At 38.2% G+C, this 26630-nt stretch overlaps 1 protein-coding gene across 4 annotated transcripts in view; it reads left to right on the top strand.

Moving 5' to 3' along the window:
- The first annotated feature begins 5071 nt into the window (after positions 1-5071).
- RHOQ (ras homolog family member Q) overlaps positions 5072-26630 on the top strand; it is a 54293-nt gene continuing 32734 nt past the window's right edge. Inside the window, exons 1-2 of one of the 4 annotated variants that reach the window (XM_058165203.1) lie at positions 5072-5756; positions 6771-6829. In XM_058165203.1, coding sequence (XP_058021186.1) covers positions 5606-5756; positions 6771-6829 — 210 coding nt within the window. In that variant the 5' untranslated portion in view covers positions 5072-5605. Of the gene's footprint in view, positions 5757-6709; positions 6830-26630 lie in introns of all 4 variants that reach the window. The other 3 variants (XM_058165202.1, XM_058165204.1, XM_058165201.1) reach the window with 3 other exon arrangements.

Here is a 26630-nt window from a genome sequence, read left to right as displayed (position 1 = left end):
GAATTTAGCTGATGTTCATAAAACTAGTCTAATATTGCCATTATTAAGCAACAATAACCTATTCATCAAAGCATAACAGACACCATGATGTATGAATCCTAAAGCCACTCTCTGAAAGGAACTCCCGTTTCCTTCAAGATCAACACAGGGATCACTTCAGTGATCCTCACAGGTAGATAAAATATTACATATTTTAAAGAGATTGAAGACTTGTCCCCCCCCTTTCACAATGAGGGCTAGCTACGATTTTTCCTGGACAGATAACTTTAGACTTCCTTACCAATGCTTTGGTAATGCGGATTATTGTAGTAAGTGCTCTTTAGGGCTGCATTTGAAGGCTTTGCTGTTATCAAATCTCACTTTCATTCAGCTCAGTTCAAATGGTTGTTAGCTTACTTTCCAAAATTTCACAGTATGAGACTCAGATATTTGTTTAACAAATCTCAACCCTCTCAATAGCATCACTATCCGTGCAAAGGATAAAAAGCAAATAGCAAAATGACTTTCATGATACAGGCCTCCCCCGACCTTTTGTATATGTGTTGCAATGTTTTACTTGTGTATGGAAAAAAAGGTGTTTGCATAATAACATTAGTTTTCTTCATTCTGATAAAACTGTCGCATCCTAGTAATATTTCTGCTCAAAAGCACCTCTGATCTGAAAAGTTGAATTACCTACCCAAGAGGCTTGCTTGGTGCATATATATAATTATACATACATATATGCATATCATCATACTGTTTATTTGTCAGGGTAAGGAACATTATGCAAAAAAGGAGAAAAAACATTTACCAATGGAATTAAAGGCATGACACAAATAAAAGAAAAGGAAACATCATCAAAATTGTTTATCCCAACACCATTCTCTATATCAGGGGTCTCCAATCTTAGTCCCTTTAAGGCAGGGGTGTCCAAACTTGGTCCCTTTAAGACTTTTGGACTTCAACTCCCAGAGTTCCTCAGCCAGCTTTGCTGGCTGAGGGACTCTGTGAGTTGAAGTCCAAAAGTCTTAAAGGGACCAAGTTTGGACACCCCTGCTTTAAGACTTGTGGACTTCAACTCACAGAGTCCCTCCGCCAGCAAAGCTGGCTGAGGAACTCTGGGAGTTGAAGTCCACAAGTCTTAAAGGGACCAAGGTTGGAGACCCCTGCTCTATATCTCACCATACCTTTCTATCCTTGTAAACGATCCTTTCTTCCACTGCATCCATACATTGATTTGTACATTGCATTTGGATATTAAAATTCTCCCCTCTTTGTTTTTGAGGTTCTCATTGATTCTGTCCAACTAAAACTTTCTCTTATTTAAGCATTCCATTTATTTTCATGCATGCCTCATTTCCATCATATGATGCTTTTATTGCACTTAGCAAGCAATTTTCAGCTTGGTATCCATGCAAAATGTTCTGTTTTACAGGTAGTTCTTGATTTATGACTGGAAATGAGTATGGAATTACAGTTGCCATTGCAGTCATTAAACCAGTCGTTATGTGACTGGAGCTTTTTTTTATGACTTTTTTTGCAGTGGTTGTTAAGCTAATTCATTTTACCCAACGAAACTGGAAGTAAATGACAGAAACCATAAAAAAACATAAAAAATTATAGTCGTGTGATTGTGGGACACTGCAGGCAGACGTAAATGTGACTTGGTTGTCAAAATTCAATCATATGACCGCAAGGGTAGGGATGGCCACTGTAACTTCAAAATCAAGTCATAAGTAGCTTTTGGAGGGGAGAGGGTCTGTTATAATTTGGAACAGTCACTAAATTATCAGTTGTAACTTAAGTAACTCAATTTCAATGCCAGTTACTTCTTTTATTTTCCTTAGCTTTTAAAATTTTTAATTCTTTTACACTTGTTAATTTTTTAGTGGCATGTTGTTGTATCCTCTACTTCCGCTTCATTATTATTTAAATGTTACTGTAAATTTAAACATTGCAACATTTAAACTATATAATAGTTTAGTCAACAAACTTCAGTTCTCCACTATGCAAATTATATCCATTTTATCCCATGAACTTGCTCATAACACTATTATGAGTTTGGTCATCTTGATTATTGTGAAACACCTATCGCTAGGCAACTAATGGATGGTCAGGGATTAAACAAAGAATATTAATGTTCCTTAATGGCTTAAAAACTCTTTTCTATGCCTCTGGGATAGGGAATGACACTGTTGGGTTAGTAAAGGGGCAGGAAAGAGATAATTTTAGAAAGTCTGAATGTAGCAAAGAAAGTATTGAGATAAGTTAGTTAAAAGTGAAGCCTTTTTTGTGTGTGTAGTTCCTTTTTCAGGAACCTAAAGCAAGGTAGGTTGTTTCTTCTTCTTTTTAGGAGTGTGTTTGCTTCTATGAGTGCTTAGCATTTCTAAGAAGAGTTCTGCTGCTACGGTAATTAGCCCAAATGTCTTTCTTTTTGATAAAACAGCAAAGAGCCTACGCTCACAGTCATGATTCCTGATGCCATCCTTGAACCCATGTTTTAATGAATGCCGCTATTTTTAATTTTCTTCAAGTCAAGGAGTTGAGGTGAGGGATTTGTGGACTAGGACATCAGACGATGTTAGAAATATTAGTGCAGTATGTTAAATTTAGTCACTGCACTCATGTCATCAACGGTCAGAAAAAATGGCCACAGATCTCTCTTACTTCTATATGTACACTTAGAGACAGCATTCTTAATTTACCATGATACTAACCAAAAATTTGGGACTGGTGAACCAATCTATGAGTTACATTGGGTAACATGTTTACAATCATTTTCTTTTTGTTTTGGAATGTGCTAAGGTGAATGTTGTTAATTTAAAGTAGATGTGAATGGGATTAAATATGGTCTTGAAATGTTTTTCCTAATTTTAGCAAGGTCCAGATGCATGGACTTATAACTCCCAGAACCTTTTGCAATGGCTATGCTGTCTGGGGAAATTCTTGGAGGTTAAGTCAATTTATTTGGAAGTTATCAAGTTTGGAAAAGACTAGACTAAAGACCCATCTCCTTCTTAGCCGTGAAGTTGACAAGTTGATGCTGGGTCAATCATTTTATAGCCTGGTAGTTAGAAGATCCCTGATATAAAGGTTGGATCTATCTTTTTTTTTTTTAAATGGTGGGCTGAATGGTGAAACTGGATATTAGAGATTTTGATTAAAATAGCCTTTCCCAACCCAAGGACTCCCAGATGTATTACTTTGTGTTACCATTGTTTTGTGTGTACTGTAAGGGTTCTACCATTCTGTCAGGCTATCTAGAGAGGACCTGTTTAGGAGCTCAATCCCACATGAGGTAAGATGTGAGGAAGACAGTTTTTTAATAGTGACCCCTTACATTGATTCCCGATACAGCTTTCTTACTTCTGGCTTTCAGAAAACTTTTAAAAAATATTTTCTTTTTAAGCAGTCTTTTGGCAACTTTTCATCTCTAGTACATATGAATGGTGATTCTGCATTTATTTTAGTCTGTTTCAATTACTGTTTTGAATTATTCTCTGGGAGTTTGCTATCTAGGATTCTTCCATTAATAGCCTAGAGTTGTCTGGTGGGGCAATGTAAAATTAATATATTGTGTTAGTTATACTACCCTGTTTCCCCCCAAATAACATCCCCTGATAATAAGCCCAATCGGGCTTTTGAGCACATGGCAATAAGGCCAAGCACTTATTTCAGGATTCAAAAAAAATATAAGACAGGGTCGTATTTTCAGGGAAACATGGTATATAGGTAGTCGTCGACTTACAACCACAGTTGCACCAAAAAAATTTGTTGCTTAGTGAAATATTTGTTAAGTGAATTTTGGTCCATTTTACGATGGTCCATTTTAAGTTAAATGAATCACTGAAGCTGTTACGTTAGGAACACAGTTGTTAAGTGAATCTGGCTTCGCCATTGACTTTGGTTGGAAGAAGGTCACCAAAGGTGATCACATGATCTTGGGACACTGCAAGCATCATAAATATGAGTCAATTGCCAAGCACTCAAATTTTAATCACTATGGGAATATGGTAAGTCGTAAGTATGGAAAATGGTTAAGTCACTTTTTTCAGTGCCATTGTAACTGTAAACAGTCACTAAATGAACTGTTGTAAGTAGAGGACTACCTGTAGTTTAATATACTATACCTATACATTGATGTGTTCAGTTACTATTATCACCCTTGCCTGCTACCTTAGATGGCATCACTTTGGAAGAAAGCTGGGTTAGATTTTTTTTTCTTAGCCATAAAGATTCCTCAGTGACCTACCTCACAGACTGATTTTATCACACAGTGCTGTTATGAAAATAAATATGTTTGAGTTGGCATAAAATATGAAAAGTTAATACAGTATACCAAAATAGAACAACTTTGCTAACGTCAATTTCATTTTGCTGATGTTGCTAGGTAAAGGATTATTAAATTGACATTGATAGATATTTTCCCGATCGTACAGTTTATAACTCAGCGTTCAATTTTTAAAAAGGGCTTCCAAATTCATATAAATATACATGACACCCCTCCTCCCCTCCCCTCCCTCACTTAACCAATAGGAGGAAAGAATTTTAGGAGCAGTTCGTCACTCGCAAGCAAGAACGATTCCTAAAACGTTTACCAATAGAAAAGTGCAAAAAAAAAAATAATACTCTCTTGTGGGAATTGTGGGGGGGGGGAGGGAACCCTAAATCACATTCAGTTCTTAGTACGTCTTGATTATTGACATCATCGCTCAAACCAGGCAGGCACTTTGCAAGAGCCGTCAACGTTTGTCGGCGCCGCGGGCTCTTTGGAGAGGAGCCCTCAACTCTCCTGTAGCTACAGTACAGTATTTGGCTTCGCTCCTCCTTTCTCCTCCGGAGCAAGGCGGAGGCGGCGGGGGCTGCCTAGCTATTTCCCTGCTCTCTGCGCGCTTTGGAAAAGTGGTGCCTGAAGCCAAGGGAGAGGAGGGGAGGGGGAAGGGAGCAGAAGGAAAGTAAAGCGGGATCCCACTCCCACCCTCGCTCTGGAAGGGAGTCTGGGCCTTCCTCTCGTCTTCCTCCTCCCTTCGGAAAAACGACGGAGGGCGGGCGGGCGGGCGGAGGAGGAGGGTTTACCCGGCACATGCGAAGCAGTTTGGATTCTAAGAGGAGGGGAAAGAGGAGGAGGAGGAGCTGGACGAAAGTGGTGTCCGTCTCGGTGCGGGTTTTGCTGCTCTAAGTTCCTCTTCCAAGCCTGCTGCTGCTGGTTTTATGAAAGCCTGTGTCATCGCGCCTAACTGGGGCGAGAGCAGGGGAGGAAAATCCCTGTCAGCCAAATTTGGCACTGGTTAGAGGAGGAGGAGGAGGAGGAGGAGGACTTCGACCACGGCGAGGGACAGAAGAAATGCCACCTTCAGTGATTGGTGGCGCCTGCTGAAACGGGCGAGCCAGCCAAAGCCCTGCTTGCCAGGCGCAGTCTAAGGCTGCCCAACTCCGGAGTGGCTGAGCTGGAAATGCCACCGAATTAGCGGCGCCTTTCCCGGCTCGGCGCGTGAAGGGCTCCCGCTCCTCCTGCTCCTCCTCTTCTTCTTCTTCTTTTCCCCCACCTCTCCGGCCCCTCCCCGCTTTTTCCCTGCTCGGCTCTCCCGCTCTCTAAAATGACGATCGGCTCGGAAACCTCATCATGGCCAACGGGACGGGGGCGGCGGCGACAGTCATGCTGAAGTGCGTGGTGATCGGCGACGGAGCGGTGGGCAAAACTTGCCTGCTCATGAGCTATGCCAACGACGCCTTCCCGGAGGAGTACGTGCCCACAGTCTTTGACCATTACGCAGGTAAAAAAGGGGGACGGATTGTATCTTGTTTGCAAGTGCTGAGTAAGTGTCTCCCTATCACCTTTTCCCGAACCTAGCTACCCACCCCCGCCGCCCCGCCGCCCCTTGCCTCTCCCCGGCTGTCTCGGTCCCTCTCTCCCGTCCCTTAGCAGGAAAAGCAGCAAAGCAGGAACTTCAGCAAAAACTTTGCTCTCCCCCTCCGCGTCTTCCTCTCTCCCCCCTTTGCTTCTCATTTCTTCCCAGCTGCCGTCCTTCAACGAAAACCCGAGTCAGCCTTCCCCGACTGGAGATTCTTCCAGACGTGTCAAACGAGTTTTGAGAATAGCTGGTGGGTGCACTGAGTTAGGGAACGTCAAGCTGGAATTTATAATGGCTTGAATTGTCTTTTGCTCCTGGGACAGTTTGTGGCAGTTCCTCAAAATGGCTTGTTTACAGCGTCCCCCACCCCCATCTCCCTTGGACGGTTTCCTTTCTCTGCATTACTGTGTTAATTATGGCAGGTGGGAAAGGGAAAAGTGATGGGATCTTTCAACTGTACTCTGGTTTGTTATGCCCCCTCTCCAATGCCCCCTCTCTCCTTGAAGAGAGAGCAAAGTGGTAAAAGTTATTTTATTAGCAGAAAAGATCTTTAGTCATACCAAGTGGGACCCGACATATAATGACAAAAACCTTTAGGAGAAATATTTCTTTAGAAGCACTTTGATTAGTTGCAGTAGTTTGATCTTGTTTGAGCACATGCCTGTTAATGGAGGCTGAGAAACATGCACTCTGGACATCTTTACTGATGATGCTGTGACATTGAAAAATGTAGTCTTTCATACTATCAAAGAACTAGCAGTGAGTGTGTGTTTTAGTATTTTCAATGCCTGATTCCCCCTTTCCATCCTCCCCCCACTTTTTCCACTGAATTGTGGTGAGTGATTGAAATTGATCCTTTGCTTGTCCTCTTCTAGAGAGAAGAGACCAAATATGCCGATCCCCCTTCCCCAGTTCATCCTCTCTTTCTTTTTGCAGTCAGTGTGACAGTTGGGGGCAAGCAATACCTTCTTGGGCTTTATGACACTGCTGGACAGGTAAGTACCTTTCTGATCTAGTTAGAACCAGACAAGGGCTGTGTTGAAGAACAAAAAAATAAGTCCAGCTTAGAGTGTGGACTTAAACATAACTCCAGTTTAGAGTCTAAAGCTTTAGTTGTTTTTATGAACACTTGCACATGTTCAATTATTCAAAGGTTCTGTTTGTTGAGAAGTCTCACTACAGCAGCTTCTACTAATCGCCTCATTTACTCTCTTGCTACAGAGCTTTCAGAATAAACCTGCTTCCCCTCTTGTTTTCTCTGCACAGCTAAAAGACATTACAAGCAGCTCTGTTAATGTGACCATCCAACTCTGGCCTTACAGTGGGAAAAAATGTAGTTGTTTGCACTGCCCGATGCCTGGGCTGACTTTTGAGTTGCCTGTTAGTTCTCATTGGTGAATGGGCAACCAGAACTGCTGCCTCTGATTGGTGAATAATGGCATCATCTAATTTGGTAGGAAGGCATCCTGTCTGTTTATTGCAGACCTTGCTTTCTGCCTTGAAAGAAGTCCTTTGAACAGAAACATTTGCAAGGAAGGACTGAATAATTTGAGAGCATAGGAGACTAGGAAGAATGTGTCTTTCGCCTCCTTGGGACACATCTATGTGGAGGCAAGGGAAGCAAAATAAGAAGGGAATCCTAAACCATCGCTTTTGCATCCAGAACTATGAATTGCCACTGATTCTTGCAGTTTGTATGTAATGCTATGGGCCCCTAAGTGATATTGCGCAGAGAATTAATCTAGTATTTATTGTGCCAGAATGCTTTAAATGAAGGCATTCACAGTCATGATGCTTCTAAGATCAAAAAAGATTTAGCCAAAGTATACTTGGGAAATGGTTATGCAGTCCATGACTCACTTCCTTAATGACTGCACATCTGAGAAGCATCAAATACAATTCATTAAAAAGAATTCTGCCTCATCATATACGAAGTCTGTCTTATTCTGCCTTCTCTAATCTGGGTGGGTCTATTAAATTCCCAACTTTCATAGCTCCCTAGGCAGCATAACTGTATAGATGTTCAGGCTCCAGTGTTTTAGAAAACACTGGCTCTGAAAGGCTACAGCTAACCTTTAACTTTTTGTCTCACAGTGACCAGTCAATAACAAGATTTAAGCATTTAGTCCCCTTCTACCCACATTTCCCATAGATTGGTTCTAAAAAGCAAGACGCTTTTGGTTTAATGTCAAGTAAACATTGAAAAGCTTACTCCTTTTTAAAGCCATTTAAGTCAGGGTCCTCCTCTCTTCCTGAAACGGAGGCTTATTTATTAATTTAGAAAAGTGATCACCAAATTTATTTACATTAAGATCATGAAGATACAATCCCAGTAAAAAACAAACAAACAATAAATCCTCACACCCTGATGACAACAATTAGACCAGCTACTTGATGGGTTCCATATCACTCGGGTGTCCCCCGGCCCATTGGCAGAATCTGTGTGGAAATTGATTCATTGTACTTCCGGTAAATAGTTTAAGAATGTTTGAATACATAGAATTAGGCCTGAAATCTGAACTTTTGTGCTTCAAAGATTTATGTGAAGATCTAATACATGAACTGTGACAATTTATGGTTTGTGTAATAAGGTTTTATTCTTACAGTCACAGAGAATCAGGGTATGAAATATGTAGAACTGGACATTTGGCTGGTAGCTCTATATTAATATGTCAATTAAATCTATTATTTAAAGTTCTTTAGCACATGTTGCAATCATACGATCAACCTTTCTCTAGAGCCGTTCTGAGTCCAAAGGCTTTGTTTTAACAGCTAAAGCATTAATTAAATGTCTAAAAAATAGCAGGGCCCTTGATAAAATTTCAAGGACCTAGACTTTAACTAGAATTAAATATAGTAAATTCTATAATTCGACTTATAGCAAGCCTTTTGAATTCCCTCCTTTTTTACAAGAAAGGCTGCAGAGTCTTAGGAATCCACATAAAACATCCCAACTGCCAATTAAAGATTTGCAGTGCTGGATTTGGGTTTGTTTTTGGTGTTCTTAGGGGCCTAGTGGCTCAGGGAAGCAGTACAATGCAATAGCGGAATATTTATCTGAAATGCATGTAGCCGCAATAGCTATTGATTTAGGATTTCATATAGGGTTCAAGTAGTTGGCATACTTGTTGGCAGTCATAAAAAGCAATAAAGATTCCTGTAGTCTCTTAAAAACAAAGGCTTTTGTTCTGATAGATTTCAGCAGGTGAGAGCAACTGGCTCATCTTCTTTGTATTCAGAAACTAAACAGGTTTGAGTCTAGTTAATACTTTAATGGGAGAATCCCAAAGAATCCTAAGCCTATAGGCATACTGGAAACAAAAACAAAAAAACCAAGGTCCTGGAAGAAAATAATTGTATTTGTGCCAAGGAAATTTCATCTATATATCCACATAGAGACAAGGAATTAAGCTTGACTAGAAGGCATCTCTATTTTCCTTTGTTACTATAGCATGTAATGAGGAAATTTAATGCTATAATAAATCTCTTAGTCTTAAAGTTGCTGCAAGTTTCATTTTGTTGTTATGATTAAGATGTTAATTGATGTTTCAGAAATTATACATGAAATGTGATAAATATCTCCAGAGGGCTGAAAAAATAAACCCATCTGGGTGATAGTTGATTCTTAATTTTACTTTTAAAATCTAAGATGAAATGGTCCTACAAAACAGATACTTGGTGGCTCTCTCTACAGTTGAGATATTCCAGAGTTGGGAGACTGCCGGGTTGGACTAATGACCTCCATGGTCCCTTCCAATTCTGTTACTGTCGCTGCCACAGAAGAAGCCTGTTCCTGAGGAACAATAGCCCCGAATCTAGAAGTTGATTAGGCACTTCTCTTAGGCATTCCTTCTGACATTGTAGTGCAAAGCTGCAAAGGGTTTTGAAGGTCAAAAATCACAGGTGCTGCTAGCCAGAGCATTACTAGGTTATTAATAATGATCTTATGTTGTTTCATAAGTACATTGCAAAGGGTTTTTTTGTTCAGTGTTTGAGTATGTAATATTTGGAGAGTGTGAAATAATATAAGTGGGTATCGAACAGGGCAGCCCACTTCAACATCATGCCTGCTTGATGTATTGGGAGAATTCTCAGGCAGCGTTGCCAGTAGCCATGTAGTAGCATAGTATATAGTACTTATCTCTGCAGTCAAGTCTTTGAATTCTGAAGCAGTTACAGCATACCTGTAAAATAAACCAGATGGACTAATTCTACTTTACAAATGGGAACAGAGAAAATATTGCTTTTAAAATGCACTCCCACTGAACCCAGGCCAGAAAGTTGAACTAGAAAATTATGAAACATTTCACCACTAAGCCAGGGCTGATTTCAAAATTGTATGCCTTATCAACATACGAGAAATGTAAAAGAAATAAGCTGAATGTTTTTATAGTTGAAATTTTTATGCGCTCTAGGGGGTTGCATGTAAAATAACAGAACATTTGTCAGGAACAATTCTGCTAAGGAAAGTATATTGAAGTTGGCTGTCTTCCAAAAGAAAGGAAATTTAAACCACTGAGGTCAAACAATATGATCTGCAAAATCACAAGTCAGTCTTTTGATGACCAAGACTTCCTTTACAGTTCTAGACTACAGCTCAGAAGCGCCCAGCTACTGATTTGTCATAAGATTTTTTTGGCCTGAGGCCAGATGACATTATCATAGCCTAATGGACATATCTTACTAACTCTGTTTTCATGACAAAAGTAAGGATTTTTCAGTATCAACTCACATAGCAGGAAAACACTTAATTGCAGACCTCAGAAAAGTAATTGTTTTAAGATATAATATCAAACTTCATTAGACCTTCTGCTAAAGCTACGTTGTGACACATGATGCCAGACTTCTTAGTCTGATGACCATTGGAGGCCATAGACTACATATTGAGGAAGGCTGGAAGCAGAAGGATTCCTAACATGCTGAATATGCTGTTTGTCTTACTGTGAGACATCCAAGACAGGAAACATGTTAATGCTTAAGGTAGATACTGAGGACATATGGCCTTTCAGTAATAAATATTTCTTTGAATGAGTGTGCATAATAAATGGGAATCAGAACAGTTTCTGAGGAAGATGCATGTATCAAAGCGTGCCATAAGGTAATTTATTTGATTTTGGCTTAGTGTAGTTTAAGATACTGCAAATGTTTTACAGCTACAATCAGAGTATCTCTCTCTATTGGCCACACTGGCATGTGGGATGTTGGAAATTGTAATTTAGCAATCTCTGGATGGCCACAGGTTGCTTTCATCAATGCTTTAAGTTGAAATGAGTATCTGGCCTTAATCTACGGTAAGCGAAACTCATTATCTGATGTTTAAATTAGGAATCAGTAGTAAATATGCTCTTCCTAATTCTCAAATAAAAACAATGCTTTCAAAAGAGTAAATTCTCCCTCTCCCTTCAAATCTTTAGTGTATAAACAATTCACAGTGTTGACATTTTCTGCCCTGCTTTTTATGTATTGTTTTCCCAAGAATATCTGTTTCTCATGTTGGCAGATATCATGAATTTCACAATGAAGTAATGTTTTAATTGCTTACGGCTGTACGGTGATTCCTGATCACAGATGTCAACACAACCAATTGAGACTGAAGATACTATTTCCTGGACTGCTCACATGGAAAGCTTAACCAATGGGAGTGGGGGTCATATAATGAACCCCATCAGATTATTCAGAGCAAATTTATTCAGAGTAACTCTTCTTGAATAAGTGTAGACTTTCAGTTATTTGTGTGGTAATTTGGAACAATGCTTTCTATTCTCTTTTTGATACTGAGAAATATTTTTATAGTTTTCCACCATTTTCTTTTTCCTGGCTGAGAAATGGAATGTGGCAATTGAGTATGTTCAGTCCTCTTTGGAATGTTCTGTCCCTCCAACCTCATTTGTAGAAGTTCTCTTTGTTATGTCTTTTGAGAGTTTTCCAGTTTCCCCCAGCTATTGATACCTTTGTCCAATGAATGGAAGGTACTGTTTCAGTTGTTTAAAAATTGTAATTCAACAGATTCATGTCTTGAGTCATGTTTGCTTCTGATTTTATATATTGATTCAATAGGGCTGCCCCTTCTTTTCCATGATGTTAGATCCCATATATTTCTTTAAAGGAATCCATAATTCCTTAGAGTGGATTTAGGGAAGGTGCTGAAGAAGAGAGGTGAGATCTATTCCACTGTCAGATGATGCTCCCATCTGCAGATAAACTCTACTTCCACTGTTTTTTTAGGGACAAAATAGGTTATGGGTGATTTAGTAGGTACATTGAAAGAATAGGGTTTGTGTGTATGAGCACACCCATATACACATCCAAAAACAGCAAACTATTGGCTCTAAAATGCCCCAAATATTCTAATGTTGTAGACTGAAGAAAACTAGAAAGTAAAGAATATGAAGCTGAAATTATTAATGTTGTAGCAAATAAAATGTACCTTTGCTTATTTGTATATTGAAACATCTAGAAGAAAACATTTAAAAACGTTCAGAGACAACTAGTTCAGGGGTCTCCAACCTTGGCAACTTTAAGCCTAGAGGACTTCAATTCCTAGAATTCCCCAGCCAGCAAAGCAAAGCTGGCTGGGGAATTCTGGGAGTTGAAGTCCTCCAGACTTAAAGTTGCCAAAGTTGGAGACCCCTGAACTAGATTACAGCGGACTCGATAAGAACCTAGCTTATTTTTTGAAAAAAAACAACAACAACTAGCTATCATAAAAAGAAATAATGTCTCTCTAGAAGAGAGAACAGTTGGTTTTGAATAAGACTCTGATTTCCTAATTCTGTAGAATTCTTTCTTGCATAATTACAAAACATTTTTTAAGGAATAAACTTCTACTAACATAATTATTTGGGATACTGTCTTGAGGATACTATTCCATATTCTGAAAGAAGAGCGATGTCTATGGAGATTCTCAGTCATCCAAATCATAGTTGTCCCAAAAGTGCTTTTTCAAGAAGCAACTGGACTTTCATGTTTTTCTTTGAAGAAGTTTCACTTCTCATCCAAGAAGCTTCTTCAGCTCTGAAGAAGCTTCTTAGATGAGAAGTGAAATGTCTTCAAAGAAAAAGTCCAGTTGCCTCTTGAAAAAGCACCTTTGAAAGCAGAGGGATCTTCTACTGGAATAGAACTGAAAGGGGGGAATTCAAGAATGGGTGGATAGGAAGAAAAACACCTGTAATCTCCCAAATAGGTTTCTCTTAGGTCTTAACATTTTTCTGAGGCTTTTTCCTTTAATGTTTAATGAAATCAAATAATGACTAGTATCAATGGTAAAATCCAAAAATTTTCCCTACCGATTCTGTGGGCGTGGCTTGGTGATCATGTGACTGGGTGGGTGGGCATGGCCAACTCAATGTCACTCACACCTAGTCACGTGACCTCCCCAGCCACAACTGCCCAGGTTTTGTGGCTCCCCGTGTTGGGTTTTTCCTACAATTTTACATATATAACCCATTTCCCTCTTTTCCATTTCTTTTTATCAGCTTAATTTCAAATATTTTCCCTAGATTCCATTATTACAATTATAGATATTAATATTCATACAATTTTACATATATAACCCATTTCCTTCTTTTTTCCATTTCTTTTTTATCAACTTTCCAAATACTACAATCAAATATATTACTACAATTCACTTAAGTATATAACATTAAAATCATTCAATTCTATTTCTCACTTCCAATTTTTTTTAAATAAACCCAGTTTTCCTTTTTCCCAATGTTATAATTTCAAATATTTTCCCTAAATTCCATTATTACTACAACTCACTTATGTATATAACATTAAAATCGTTCAATTCTATTTCTGAACTCCAATTGTTCTTTTTAAAATAAACCCAATTTTCCATTCCTTTTTCAAGTACATATATTATCTTCACTTCTTCATAATAAACCGTCATCATAGTCAGTGATATTTAAAAATTTCAAGATTAAGTGTCTTAATCTCTTCATATTAAACAATAAAGTCAATTTTTATCTTCACAATACAATATAATTTCAAATGCTTTAGCTGAATTCCCATTATTACAATTAAAGACCTTCCAAGTATTACAATCACATCTACTAAATTTACTGCCAATCATTTATAATTATAGATCCATTACTCCTTTCACCCTTTATCTCAGTCTCTTATTTTCTTCTTTTTCCCTTCCCCCCCCTAATTTTATAGTCCCTTACACTCCTAATTTGCCCTATATTTCCATCTGCTCTCCGCCTTTTTTCCCTTTTTCACCTTTCCTATTTTACCATGGTTAATCCCAGTGTAATCATTTGAGTTTTTTTGTATTTTGTCTCTTCCCCTCTTCATTCTCTCCTCGTCTCTTTCCAACCTCTCTATTTTTGTCATTGTTAAACCCAATGTAATATTTAGAATTCACATTCATTTCTAATCTTTTCCCCTTTCCTTTTCTTCCCTTTGTTTGTTTCCTTTTTTCAGTTAATTTTCTCCTAACTCCTCTCTTTTTTTCATTGTTATTTCCAACATAATCATTTAATTTTTCATAATCAATGTCTTTGTCTTTAGTACTAATTTCTTGCTTCTCGTTCATGGTTTCTTTGTCCACTGTGTTCTAACACAGTCTCTAGTTCATCAGGCTTAGGTTTTCCATACATCATTATAATCATTTCATTTAATTCCAATTTGAGTGATATACGCATCCTTTTAATCGTTTCAGTTAGTTCGCCATTTTGTTGTTTCTGGGTTTTCTTTGTCTTTGTTCCAATTTAAATTTAATTATATTCCACCTTCTTTGGTTGTCGAGATCAAACAGCTTAAATGAAAACAAATCCTCCTCAAAAGTTCCCACCCCACTTTAAATTTTTTTTCCCCCAAATACAAGTTAACTGTTGTAATGTTTTTTCCCACCTGTAGGTGTCTCTCTCCAATCCACAATTCCAATCAACAAGCTAAGAAAATATCCAATTTATTTATTAAATCCACATTGCCAATATTTACCAATTTCCATCTTCTTCTTAATTTTGTAGTCCCCAAATTCCAATTTAAAATCCAATTCCAAATCCAATTAAAAGATTTCTGTTGCAGGACTTTTTAATTTTAATTTTCCTTTTGTTCTTCCTTAAATAGTCAAAAGTTTTAAAATTATTTCCAGTCCTCGTCACAACTATTTTGGGTTTCTTTTTCTAATAATTTAATTATCTCCACTCAAATTCTAAACCAAAAATAAAGTTCCGTTTCGGGCTTTAACACTTCAAACTTCTGCTTTGTTCTTCTCTCTTCATTGACATTCCCCAATGCCCATTAGCTGCTGTTTCTTCGCTGGGGCACCTTTTAACAATTCAAAAATATTTCTTTTTTACCTGTGAGCTGGCCAATTACTCAGTACTCCAAATTACCGTTCCTGCTCAAAACTTAGTCCGGTTGACCCAGCTTTATGATGCCCGCTATGGCCGCCGCCCCCGCTGCCGAGTTGAAGAGTTTCCTCTGATCTTCGAGGAATTTGCCTGTTCCTCTTGGTCATCTGAGGTGCCTCTCCTTCTTCTCCGACCCTACAGGACAGATCTGGTCTGAAGACCGCCACCCCCAACAGCAGTTTGTCAGCCCAGAATTTTGTGAGGCTCATCAGAGCCCGCTAGTTCCTGACTATCTTGCCGCAATGCTTCTGGTTGAAATGGGCTCTCGGTGTTTTCTGTGGGAAATGGGTCATGTGACTGGGTGGGCGTGGCCAATTTCATTGATCTCATCCTTAGGAAATTTCTCCTTAGTCCAATTCACAATAAAATAGCACAATAAAATACCACTGTTCGAATATTTAGAATAGAATAGAATAACAGAGTTGGAAAGGACCTTGGAGGTCTTCTAGTCCAACCCCCTGCTTAGGCAGGAAACTCTACACCACTTCAGACAAATGATTACCAATCTCTTCTTAAAAACTTCCAGTGTTGGAGCATTTACAACTTCTGGAGGCAAGTTGTTCCACTGATTAATTGTTCTGTCAGGAAATTTGGGGGGCTCTTACAAAAATGAGGGAGTCAAATCTATTTTCCCAATGCACCAAAAGGCACAACAAGAAACAATGGATGGAAACTAACCAAAGAGAGAAGCAACCTAGGACTAAGGAGAAATTTCCTAAGGGTGAGACGAATCAACTAATGGAATAGCTTGCCTTCAGAAGTTGTGGGTGCTCCATCACTAGAGGCTTTCAAAAAGAGTGAGGGAAGTACACCCCAAAAGGACAGTGCCAGGAACCACTGAAACAATTCAGAACACTTAAAACCGCCATTCCCCTTTTTAAAAAAAGTCAACCCCAAAACAAACACAGCAGCTGAGAGGGAAACTAAGAGCAGCTGCTCAGGCTAATTGAAAGCCTGGGCATGCTGCCAAAAGCCATTAAAACCCTTCCAGCTCTATTGTTCTATATTCTCTATGTTATAAATTGGGTGCTTCACAGCGGAAGCAATACAACTGGCTGGACCACACATGCATTAAATTCGGCCTGTATAATCAAACTGCATCATGTGCCCCACTGTATCTTTTCCCCCAGGAAGAAACAAGAAGTAGCCAACACTGCAGCAGCTATAAAAGGTCTTGGGAAACTCCAGAGAGTATCAGCTGATCACAGAAGTGTTACTTAACACTCTTTATAATGAAAATGTTTGTAATCTTGTCCTTCTTCCTGAAGGGAAGAGGTTAATCCCATCCCTAGATGGGTGATTGATCGGTTTCCCTTCCTTAATCCTGTCAGTTTCTGTTGTTTATTGACTTGATTCAGTGTGTATCCTGCATTCCAGCTGCAACTGTTAAGTGGAGCTATTAACTGAAGGAAGGGAGAGAGGGAGGGGCAGAGAGAGAGAGAGAGAGAGAGAGAGAGAGAGAGAAACCTCTCTTGCACTTTAATTTTAACCAGTTCTCCAAACTGCTTAAGCAATTTACTAACGGTTTGGGCGAATTGGTGAGAACTGGCTGAATTTATATATTATAAATTGAAAGTATTGTGTTTGTGGCTTCCAACTTTGCTCTATTCTATTCTCCATCTGTAATGTGTTCTATTTAGTCTGAACTTCGTAAAGTGCTTTATGACCGATTTGCAGAAGATTTTTAAAACAAGCAAGAGAAATCACGTATTTCATGCTTTGTTTGCTTTGTAAATGTTATTGTAACATCTGTTCAGAAGATGTTATGAAAAGATGTAAGAATATAAATCCATACCACCAACCAGCTTTTTGTCTAAAGTTTTGGATACAGCAGTTTGGGGCAGTGAATTAAATTGCGTGGGTGGATAAATATGTGTATGCATACATATGTACGCACAAAAGTTCATTTTGTTGCTAGCTCAGCCGCCTTATGGGTTCAAATATTCAAGGCTCTGTGGAGCAAAAAATAGCCACTTGCACATACACTTGCCGGTCAAGGAATCCTTATTTCATTCTGCAGCTGACTAGCTCCTATTTCTAGGAAGTGGGTGGAAAATGCCACTCTTTACCGGACATAGCATTCTACCATCAATTCCTAGCAGAGGCAGTTTTTCCTTTCTATTAACAAATAGAGTAGAATTAAGGATTTTTTAAAACCTTTCTTGATTGTATAAGGAAACTTGTAATATATTTGGAGATGGTAGAAAAAAATTAAAAGTCTGCAGTGATCCACAGAAAAAAAACACTTCAAAACTATATTGGGTGTTACTTTTTTGGGAACCAAGCAATATGCCACAAGCTAATGAACAAAATGGTTCTCTAAAATTCTTCAGCAGACTAGTTCTTGGGGCTCCAACCTTGGCAGCTTTAAGACTTGTGGACTTCAACCCAGAATTCTGGGAGTTCTGAGCAATTCTGGGAGTTGAAGTCCACAAGTCTTAAAGTTGCCAAAGTTGGAGACCCCTGGACTAGTTGATAGCAATAGCACTTGGACTTATATACCACTTTATAAACCCCTCTAGACGGTTTATAGAATCAGCATATTGCCCCCAACAATCTGGGTCCTCATTTTATGGAAGGCTGAGTCAGCCTTGAGCCGGTGAGACTTGAACTGCAGCAGCCGGCAATCAGCAGAAGTAGCCTGGAATACTGCATTTCTAACCACTGTGCCACTTAATACTCAACAAGTATAGAGAGAAGGGAGGAAAAGACAGGAAAATAAAAATATGCAAGGATTGGGCCAGGTGTTGTGGCTGTGAGGTCTAGATTTTAAATTGCATCTCAAAAACTAGTTTGTATTAATTTGAAAAGCATGTTCTTGATAAGCTATAAAGTCAGAAACACTTAAAAGAGTTGTCAACATGAAGTCAGTGGAAAACTTGGATTTTTTTTAAAGACACACATCAGCTAAGTAGATTAGAGTATGAATTGTGTGTTTTCATTACAGGGAAGACAACATACCAATAAGATATAAACTTGTGTAATCTTCTCTAGGAAATTCTGGGTTCAGTAAAGGAAAACCAAGTGACCAAGAAGGACATTTTGTAAACTGGAAATTATGCATGTGAAGATGCAATAACTGTGGCTGCATAATTAAGTCTCTAAAGCCACTTACAGGAGGTTGTATGTAAGCTACTTCTATAGGGCTCTAGCCCAGGCGTGTGTGTTCAATACACAGACCACAGAAGTATGTTTAGGGAATCCCCTATGCTTAGGAAATTAATTACTTACATGACCACAGTGTTCTTGAGCTGACTAACTTATGCAGGAGGGTGGTTTGGAAGCACAAACTATGGCTCAAAATTTATCAAATACCACTAGTACTAACAAGATTTTGAGGTGATACCTGAATTAATTTTTTATTAGAAGATTAGAGAGAAGGTGTGCACACACCTAAAGGAAAAGGACATTGATAAATTAAAACTAATTGCAATTCGCAAAGGAATAGATGTTTGGTGGCTAGCAGAGCAGCAGCAGAGATGGAGGTAGTGATATCAACATTGGAAGTGACCAGCTGTGAGTTTTTGGGGGTAGTGATTCCTTCCTGACAATAGTGACATTTGGCACTGATGAATTTAGAGAATGCAACAGGCTGGCCAAGCTCTTTGCAGACTTCATGTTCTGCCATACTTACTCCATGGCTGTCAAAAGAAAAATAAATTACACCCAATAATTAAGAATTAGTATGAATTTATGCATAATCCAGAGCTTTCTTTGTCCCAAATTGTTTAATGTTGGTGTGTTGTGTGTGTTATTTTTGTAGGCGTGTATGTTGAGATTATTACAGTCCATTTTCTTTTTTAGGCTTGCAATAGTCTCCAACTCAGTCTTTATTTGAGTTGCAGCTTTAAATTTTTTGCATTCATTGTGTTTTATCTGTAGAACATTATTATACTCTTTATTCTCTTTATAATAAACCAAGCCATGCTCTGGCTTTTCTGCAACACCATCAAAAAACAACTTTAAAACACTGAACTTCAGACTATGATAAAAAGAGAGGAGTTGGATGAAACATCTTCTGGAGGATTTTGCAGGTCCTCATTAGTGAGTTGTGCTGTGGAAAGAGATTATAATGTGGATCCAGGACTGGGACTGTAGCTCTCTTAAGCCGGCAACCTTGAGTATAGAGGAGTGTTTCCATGTACCACTTTTAGCAGCACTAATGGCTACCCTTCAGCACAGGCTGGCTGGCTTTTTTCACTAGCTTTGACCAATTGCTATTTTTGGTTCTATTTCTAAAAACAGATGATTCTGATTGAGATCCTTTGCTTCCTACAATTCTAAGCAATAGACGGTTGGCAGTTCAGCAGTTACAAAATCTAGAGAAGTTTCTCAAGAGTGTGAAGCCTTGTGTAATATTTGATAAGATTTGCCCAACCCAATGTGTTGATCCTTTTATTTTTTTGAAGACATTACCATAGTATAAAATTAGTATGTTGAAAGAAACAGGAGGGGAAAGGAGAGATTTTTATTATTTGGTATGGATTAGAAGGAGATAGGAACAAGATTGTAACCATTCATTCATTCTTTTAGGCAGGTACTTAATTTTATCACCACCCAACCTTTTCAGAGAATATTCCCAACCAACCATACTGTACACTGACTCATGGAATGATCATTCTGTCAGCTTACTCGTACAAGCTGGGATATTGAAAAAGTTTTCTTTTGTGCTGTTTCTTCTTTGTGCTGTAGAAATCTTGAATAATTAGACATTTGCCAAGACCTTCCAGGGAAACCACTGTCAGTCCCTAGATTATCCTAGCTATATATGCCTTCCATTTTACAGATTTTGTCTGTTGTCTCTTCTAAATAGGCAAGTAGAAGGTTTATGAAAGATATTTTATCAAACCATTCCATTTGAACTTGAAATAACATAATCTCTGTGTTTGCTGTTCCTTATATTCTGTCTGTCCTGAAATAGTATATTTTAGGACCTTTAGAATTGTATGTCATACTGCAGAATTTCTGGAAATTATAATTCCAATCCATCTGGAATTTGCAAAACTGGGGGAAAGTAGTGTAAGAAATGTCATTCAGACATTTTCCTAATCACCCTAATTATTAAGAATTGTATAACAATACTGTAATACAAAATAAAAGCAGAGACTTAAGAACAGGAAGAAAAAAGAAATTGGAATTCTAGAATTAGTGCCTAACAAAGAAGTGTGTCTTTAAAATCCTTTAGTTTAGTAGCTTTTTTCCACATTAAACAACATAATTCATTTTTAGTGTACATAAGAATTCTTAAAAGACTTCAAGAAAAGGATGTGTATATGTGCATCTATCTATTTGAATATTAAGAAATTATTTCTTCTATTTTTTTATCTTCATCCTTCCATATTAAAAATAAAAGACACCCCCCCCCAAAAAAATGGGGGGAAAATGGAATTCACATTAATCAGCAGATTCAATTGGGAACAATACATTTAGAGTTTTGAATGTCTGCAAAATAAAAGAACTATTTACCATTGTAGTAGTTAGTGATAACACAGTCATCTAAGCATAGCTAAGTTAATTGCTATAGTGACCCAAATGAACAAATAGCTTTAGATGTTAGAGTCTCCCTTTGAAAAATGTCTAATGAGAATGGAAATAGAGATACAAAGGCAGTGAAAGCTATTGGGAAACACACACATGCAGGGTTTTTTTGGAAGGGGGGGGGCTTCAAGGTAGTGTTGACTTATGGTGATTGCCTGGATTAGTAGCTACAGTTTTCTTGGCAAGATTTTCAGAAGTGGTTTGCCCGCTTCCTAGGGCTAAGAGGGGAGTTATTGGTCCAAGGTCAGCCAACTGGCCTGGTTCCTTAACCACTACACCAAACTGACTCTACACACACATGCAGTATTTAGGACATAGGGACATTTCTATGGCATGTATCAGTTCAACTCCTGAAATAAAATTTAAGAATTATAAAATCCATGAAGAATTTCAGAATAATCAGTTGTTGAATTATTCTGACTTGTTCCTATCATTTTGAAAATGTGTCTTTTTAAAACTAGGTGCAGAAACCAGTCTTATGATGAAGCTATCAGAGCATGGAGATTAAAGGATCTGAGGGGTCCTTGCTGCTCTCTGAGCTTGGTTGCTTTCTTGCAGATGTTTCATTACCCAAACTAGTGCAAAATAGTTTGGATAATGAAATGTCTGCAAGAAAACAACCAAACTCAAAGAGTACCAAGGATCCTTCATTTCAGCCCAGAGCTACAAATATTCTCCTTTATCGGTTAAAGGATCTCTTTTAATTGCCAAATGGTCATGATATTCTGGCAGACCCTTCCAAATCTCAGCATAAAATGTTTGCCCTTTTCTGATATATACAGATAAATTAATGAGTTCTATCTTTTTTTTTTAAAAAAAGTTTTTATGTAGTGTGTTTAGTAGCTTTAAGTTTATTTGAACCCCTATGGATGCTGTGTGTCTTTTGTCCAAGCTAACAGTTGAATTTGCAAGGCAGCCTTTAAAAGTAAACATGTTGAAGCACATACTTAAAGGCAAAAGCAAATATAGATTACTGGTAAACTACAATTAGGTGTTCCAGCCTAAGAATTTCCTGGGTTCTGTTTTACTTACTTCTCAGCAAGTGGCAACAACTGGCTGACTATGTCTAGGTAGCTAAGCAAGGTTCGGCTAGGGGAGTATTTGGATGAGGGGATTCTAACTATAGTGTACTAGAGCTGTTGATCAGTCTGGAAAGGTAGGTAAAAATAAACATCCTGAAGCCAGCAATAGCTAATTATTTCTATGCCTTATGGTTAAAATAATTATGTAGAGCTGTCGATAAAGTGGCCAGAAGAAATACAGCTTGAAGGACACAAAACTGAGTTTTTCAGATTTCCTGTTGTCTGAAAATTCAGAAATAATTTGGGTACTATAGGCAACACTTTATATGTTACCAAACAGCTATCCCGTTTCCATTTAAATACGAACCCTAGATGTTGATATATAAGAATTAAAACATGAAAGAAACTTTATGTTCGAATTCCTTATCTCCAATACTTTTTATGCTTCCTATTCCTTTCTATGTGGATTCTGCTGTAGAGATGTTTTCATCTGACTTCACAGGTACAATAAAAAGAAAGCGGGGACAATTGCTTCAGTCCTCTTTTCTGTTTACCAAGATGAACATAGAGCATGGGTAGCCCAATTTCCAGTGGATGACAGCCCACAGAGATTATTGCATGCTATTTCAGTGGAGCAGTTTTACTCCTCTTTTTGTAGCTTTTAATTTTTATTATTTCTAAGCAATTTGTTTTTTTGAACAAAATAAGAAGAAAAAATATCTGGAATTTATTTCACTATCCCAGGACCACATGAAGTGAAAGTGAAAGATACCTATCCCACATATCTCCAGGGTGGCCTGCAGTCCACCTCAGCCCTTTCCCCAATTCTTCAGCCTTTTCTTTCTTCTGCACCATTTAAGATGGTCCAACATATTCTAGGTAGTTTTCCTCAGAAAGAATGGAGGAGGCTTAGCTGACATATGTTGGAGCTAATATATTCCACAGATGATTCCCTATAGAATACTTCTAGTTCTACTTAAAAAAACATTAATTGAGTTATCATCTTTCTCTTATGAATTTATTTTGGAAAAACAGATGAATTAAGTATGGGGGAAAATGGGAGGGTGGGTTCCAATAGAGAAACACCGTCATTTTGGGTTTGATACAGGATGAATGAACTGTTAATGCTTCATCTTCAAACAACCCACGTTGGACTTGGGTTGTAGTGATTGGATTAGAGGGAGTTAAACAATGATGGTTTTTTTCATATTGTGTGATTTTAAAAAAAGGTTGATAATATTGTGGATTGGAATGGAACTTTCTATTTCAAAGCACATTCTTTATCAGAGTTCTTTGCCATACTTTGGATTACCATACTTCCTCCACAGAATTACTAAATCATTCCATAGAATTATTCTTTTAGATATCCAATGTCATTGAGAAAATTCAATACAAATCAGACTCTACAGTGATTTCCAGAATTGTGATTGATGAGACAACTGATTAATCAATTTGATTTTTAAAACAACTTTCCTATATCAGAGCACAGTTTAATTTTTCTCTGAAAAAGAACAGGGGTATAGATTGAAATTCCCTGAGGGGTTTGTCATCCTTTCTGTAGGCTCTCTTTGTCTCTCAGTTATCGATTGTAGAATTTTTGGTTGAGGATAATTTTTTAGGGGATCATACTTAAAAGACAGTGTAGCTGCAGTGATAGAAATGGATGCTGGTTTATCCAGGTGAAAGCCAGTGTTCAAACTTCCCCAACAGCTTGTATGTGTATTTTATCAGCAGAGGAATTTGGCAATATATACTAACAGTATATATTTGGCAAGATATACATACTCCTGGAACCCCCTATGTTGTAGATATTCTGCTTTTATCAGAATATTTAATCAGTGGTCAGGATTGGTGAGACAACTTCTAGGTTTTCTCACAGTTGGACTTGAGTATATTCTTGAACTAGAAGCTTGAATAACTTCTCATGCAGCTCTTTTATTTTCCTTTTTTCTTATTTTAGTACAGGTAGTCCTTGACTTATGACCACAATTGAGCTCAAGATTTCTGTTGCTCAGTGAATCAGTTGTTAAATGAGTTATCCCCATTTTATGACCTTTCGTGCCACAGTTGTTAAATGAATCACCACAGTTGTTAAGTTAGTGACACAGTTGTAAAGGGAATCTGGCTTCTCCCTTGATTTTGCTTGTCAGGTCACAAAAAGGTGATCACATGACTCGGGAGCATTGCAGCCATCATAAATATGAGTCAGTTGCCAAGCATGGGGATGCTGCAAAAGGTCGGAAACATGAAAAATGGTCAGAAGTCATTTTTTTCAGTGCTGTTGTAACTTTGAACAATCACTAAATGAATTGTAATTGTCGAGGACTACCTGTATCCCCTTTCCTTGCAGAAGAGTGTCTCCATCACCAGAATTACTTTGGTTGCCCTTTTTCACCATCCTTTCCAGTTCTCAAATATCCTTTTAGAGATACAGTAAGTGGAGTTGCATACGGTTCTCTAAGTATAGTAGTCTCGATAAAGATTTGACTATCTGCCCTCTCATGAATAAAGTCATAATAAATGATATGAAACGGTTTAAGAAAGAGACGGAAGGCAGGAAAGAATAAATAATGCAAAAGGAGAAAGTTTAATATAATCTTCTTTAGTACATTTGATAGAGATCGTTAATTTGTATTATTGTGGACTGTAAAAAGCTTGTCTGTGATCTCGGGTGTGTGCAGAGACTTATGAGAATCTCTGGTTTCATGGGATTTGAGGCGACCATCCATTTGCAGAAGATTGTATGATAGCTTTTTGCCCAAACTCTTGGATTAACCTCATGTGCAGATCAATCCATTATGCCTTGTGTGTAATTAGGCCACTGTGCCTTGGTTTAAAAAAAAAAAACAGCATAGTGTTCTACGCAAATATAGCCATTGACTGATAACAGTTCTGCAGCTCTGCAGAAGTTCCCCCAGACCTATTTTGAGTACTGAAAATAGAATTCTCTGTTTGCAGAACTTACGTTCTGCCATGTAGTTAACATCTCCCATAAAAAGGGATACTTTGCCATGTCTCTGTGTTTAATTGTCCAGTACAAAATTTCCAACTCTCAAGCATTTTTGTCAGTGATAACTTATTCCTTTGGTTCTAAAGTTTTTGCTTAATAGAAAACAATGCACAAATTTATTATTCAGTGAGATGTACACACATACTGTATTTTTTCGGTGTATAAGATGCACCAGAGTATAAAATGCACCTTAATTTTGGCAGAGGAAAACAAGAAAAAAAGAATTCTGCCTAGCAGAGCCATACCGGTCTACTTGCCTTTTTTTGGAGTGCACCGGTCTACCTTCTTTAAAAATAGAGGCACCAGTCTACTAGCCGCCTACCGCGCTGATCAGCTGTAGTGCGGCCCTTTGAAGCGCCGCAGCAGATGCAAGACCGTTTTCATGAGGACGCGTGGCTGTGCAACGCACAGAGGCCGACAACCTCCGAAGGATGGGAGGCGGCAGGTGGGAGGGGCTACATTCGGTATATAAGATGCACCCAGATTTTCACCCTTTTTTTGGGGTTAAAAAGGTGCGTCTTATACACCGAAAAATACAGTATTTTTTGAAAAATCGGGTATAGACACTGCATTGCCTAATATAGTTGCCATATTTTGAATGACTAACTGACCATTTTTTAAAAAGGAGATGGTCAATATAAGGGGAATATATATATTAGTAGCTATTAACAGCTAAATCACAATTCTGTTGAGCAGAGGCCATGTACCTGTGAGTATCAAATGAGTAAACAGGTGTTCTTGCCATACCCGTAAGCATTCCGCTATCCAACCGAAAACCAATTGTTGGCTTTGATACCTTTTTCGTTTAATTCTTTTTTTTTTCTCATCTGCTTTTGGAATGACACCTTTTAAGACAGTGAAAATTATACTGACTCAATCTATTTTTCAAAGCATGTTATCAAATGGAGAAAATTAGATTGAATATGGAAATATACTTCACTTGGAGGTGAAGATTGCTTTGTTTGAATATACCATATATATCAAAATACTTTGCATTTGTTGAAAATTAACATGTCAAACAAGAAGCCACTTTCTCTCCCTGGCTATTAATTTTTTGCACAACATAAAAATTTTGCATGATCTCCATGGAAATATACCAATTCTTCCATGTTTCCTGAAGCAATACAACCAGTCAATTTAGTACAAATGGAGCCATTTTCAAAATGATGAAATATACATATAGAGGGGCTCCAATACATATCCTGTTACATAGATAGCTTAGCTTATTCTCAACTGGAATATGTCTGCTGCTGGCATTGTCTTTTTTCCCTGGTAAATGAACTAATCTCCAGATGGTTCCAGTAAACATCATGTCCTGAACAATAGATGGATAGCTTTCATCCTCTTTTCTGTTGTAGGAGTATTTGACAATTCAGTTTAAGGCCCAAATGCTATACAGTCTTTTGGGGCTGGCCACAATGATTAATCCTAATTAGACAATAAGAAATTGTTTGCAGTAGGTGCATAGGATGACAACTAAGGAGGACACTTTTTGTTAAATAGTATTCTTAGTCCGGAGGGACGTGGTGGCTAAGATGCTGAGCTTGTCGATTGAAAGGTAGGCAGTTTAGGGGTTCGAATCCCTAGTGTCATGTAACGGGGTGAGCTCCCGTTACTTGTCCCAGCTTCTGCCAACCCAGCAGTTCGAAAGCACGTAAAAAATGCAAGTAGAAAAATAGGGACCACCTTTGGTGGGAAGGTAACAGCGTTTAGTCATGCCGGCCATATGACCACAGAGCCATCTTTGGACAGCGCTGGCTCTTCAGCTTTGAAACGGAGATGAGCACCACCCCCTAGAGTCGGGAACAACTAGCACATATGTGCGAGGGGAACCTTTACCTTTACCTTATTCTTAATAAAATAA

The sequence above is a fragment of the Ahaetulla prasina genome, chromosome 1 (assembly GCF_028640845.1).
Source record: "Ahaetulla prasina isolate Xishuangbanna chromosome 1, ASM2864084v1, whole genome shotgun sequence".
Lineage (NCBI taxonomy): Eukaryota > Metazoa > Chordata > Lepidosauria > Squamata > Colubridae > Ahaetulla > Ahaetulla prasina.
This window is presented reverse-complemented; position numbering and strand designations above follow the sequence as displayed.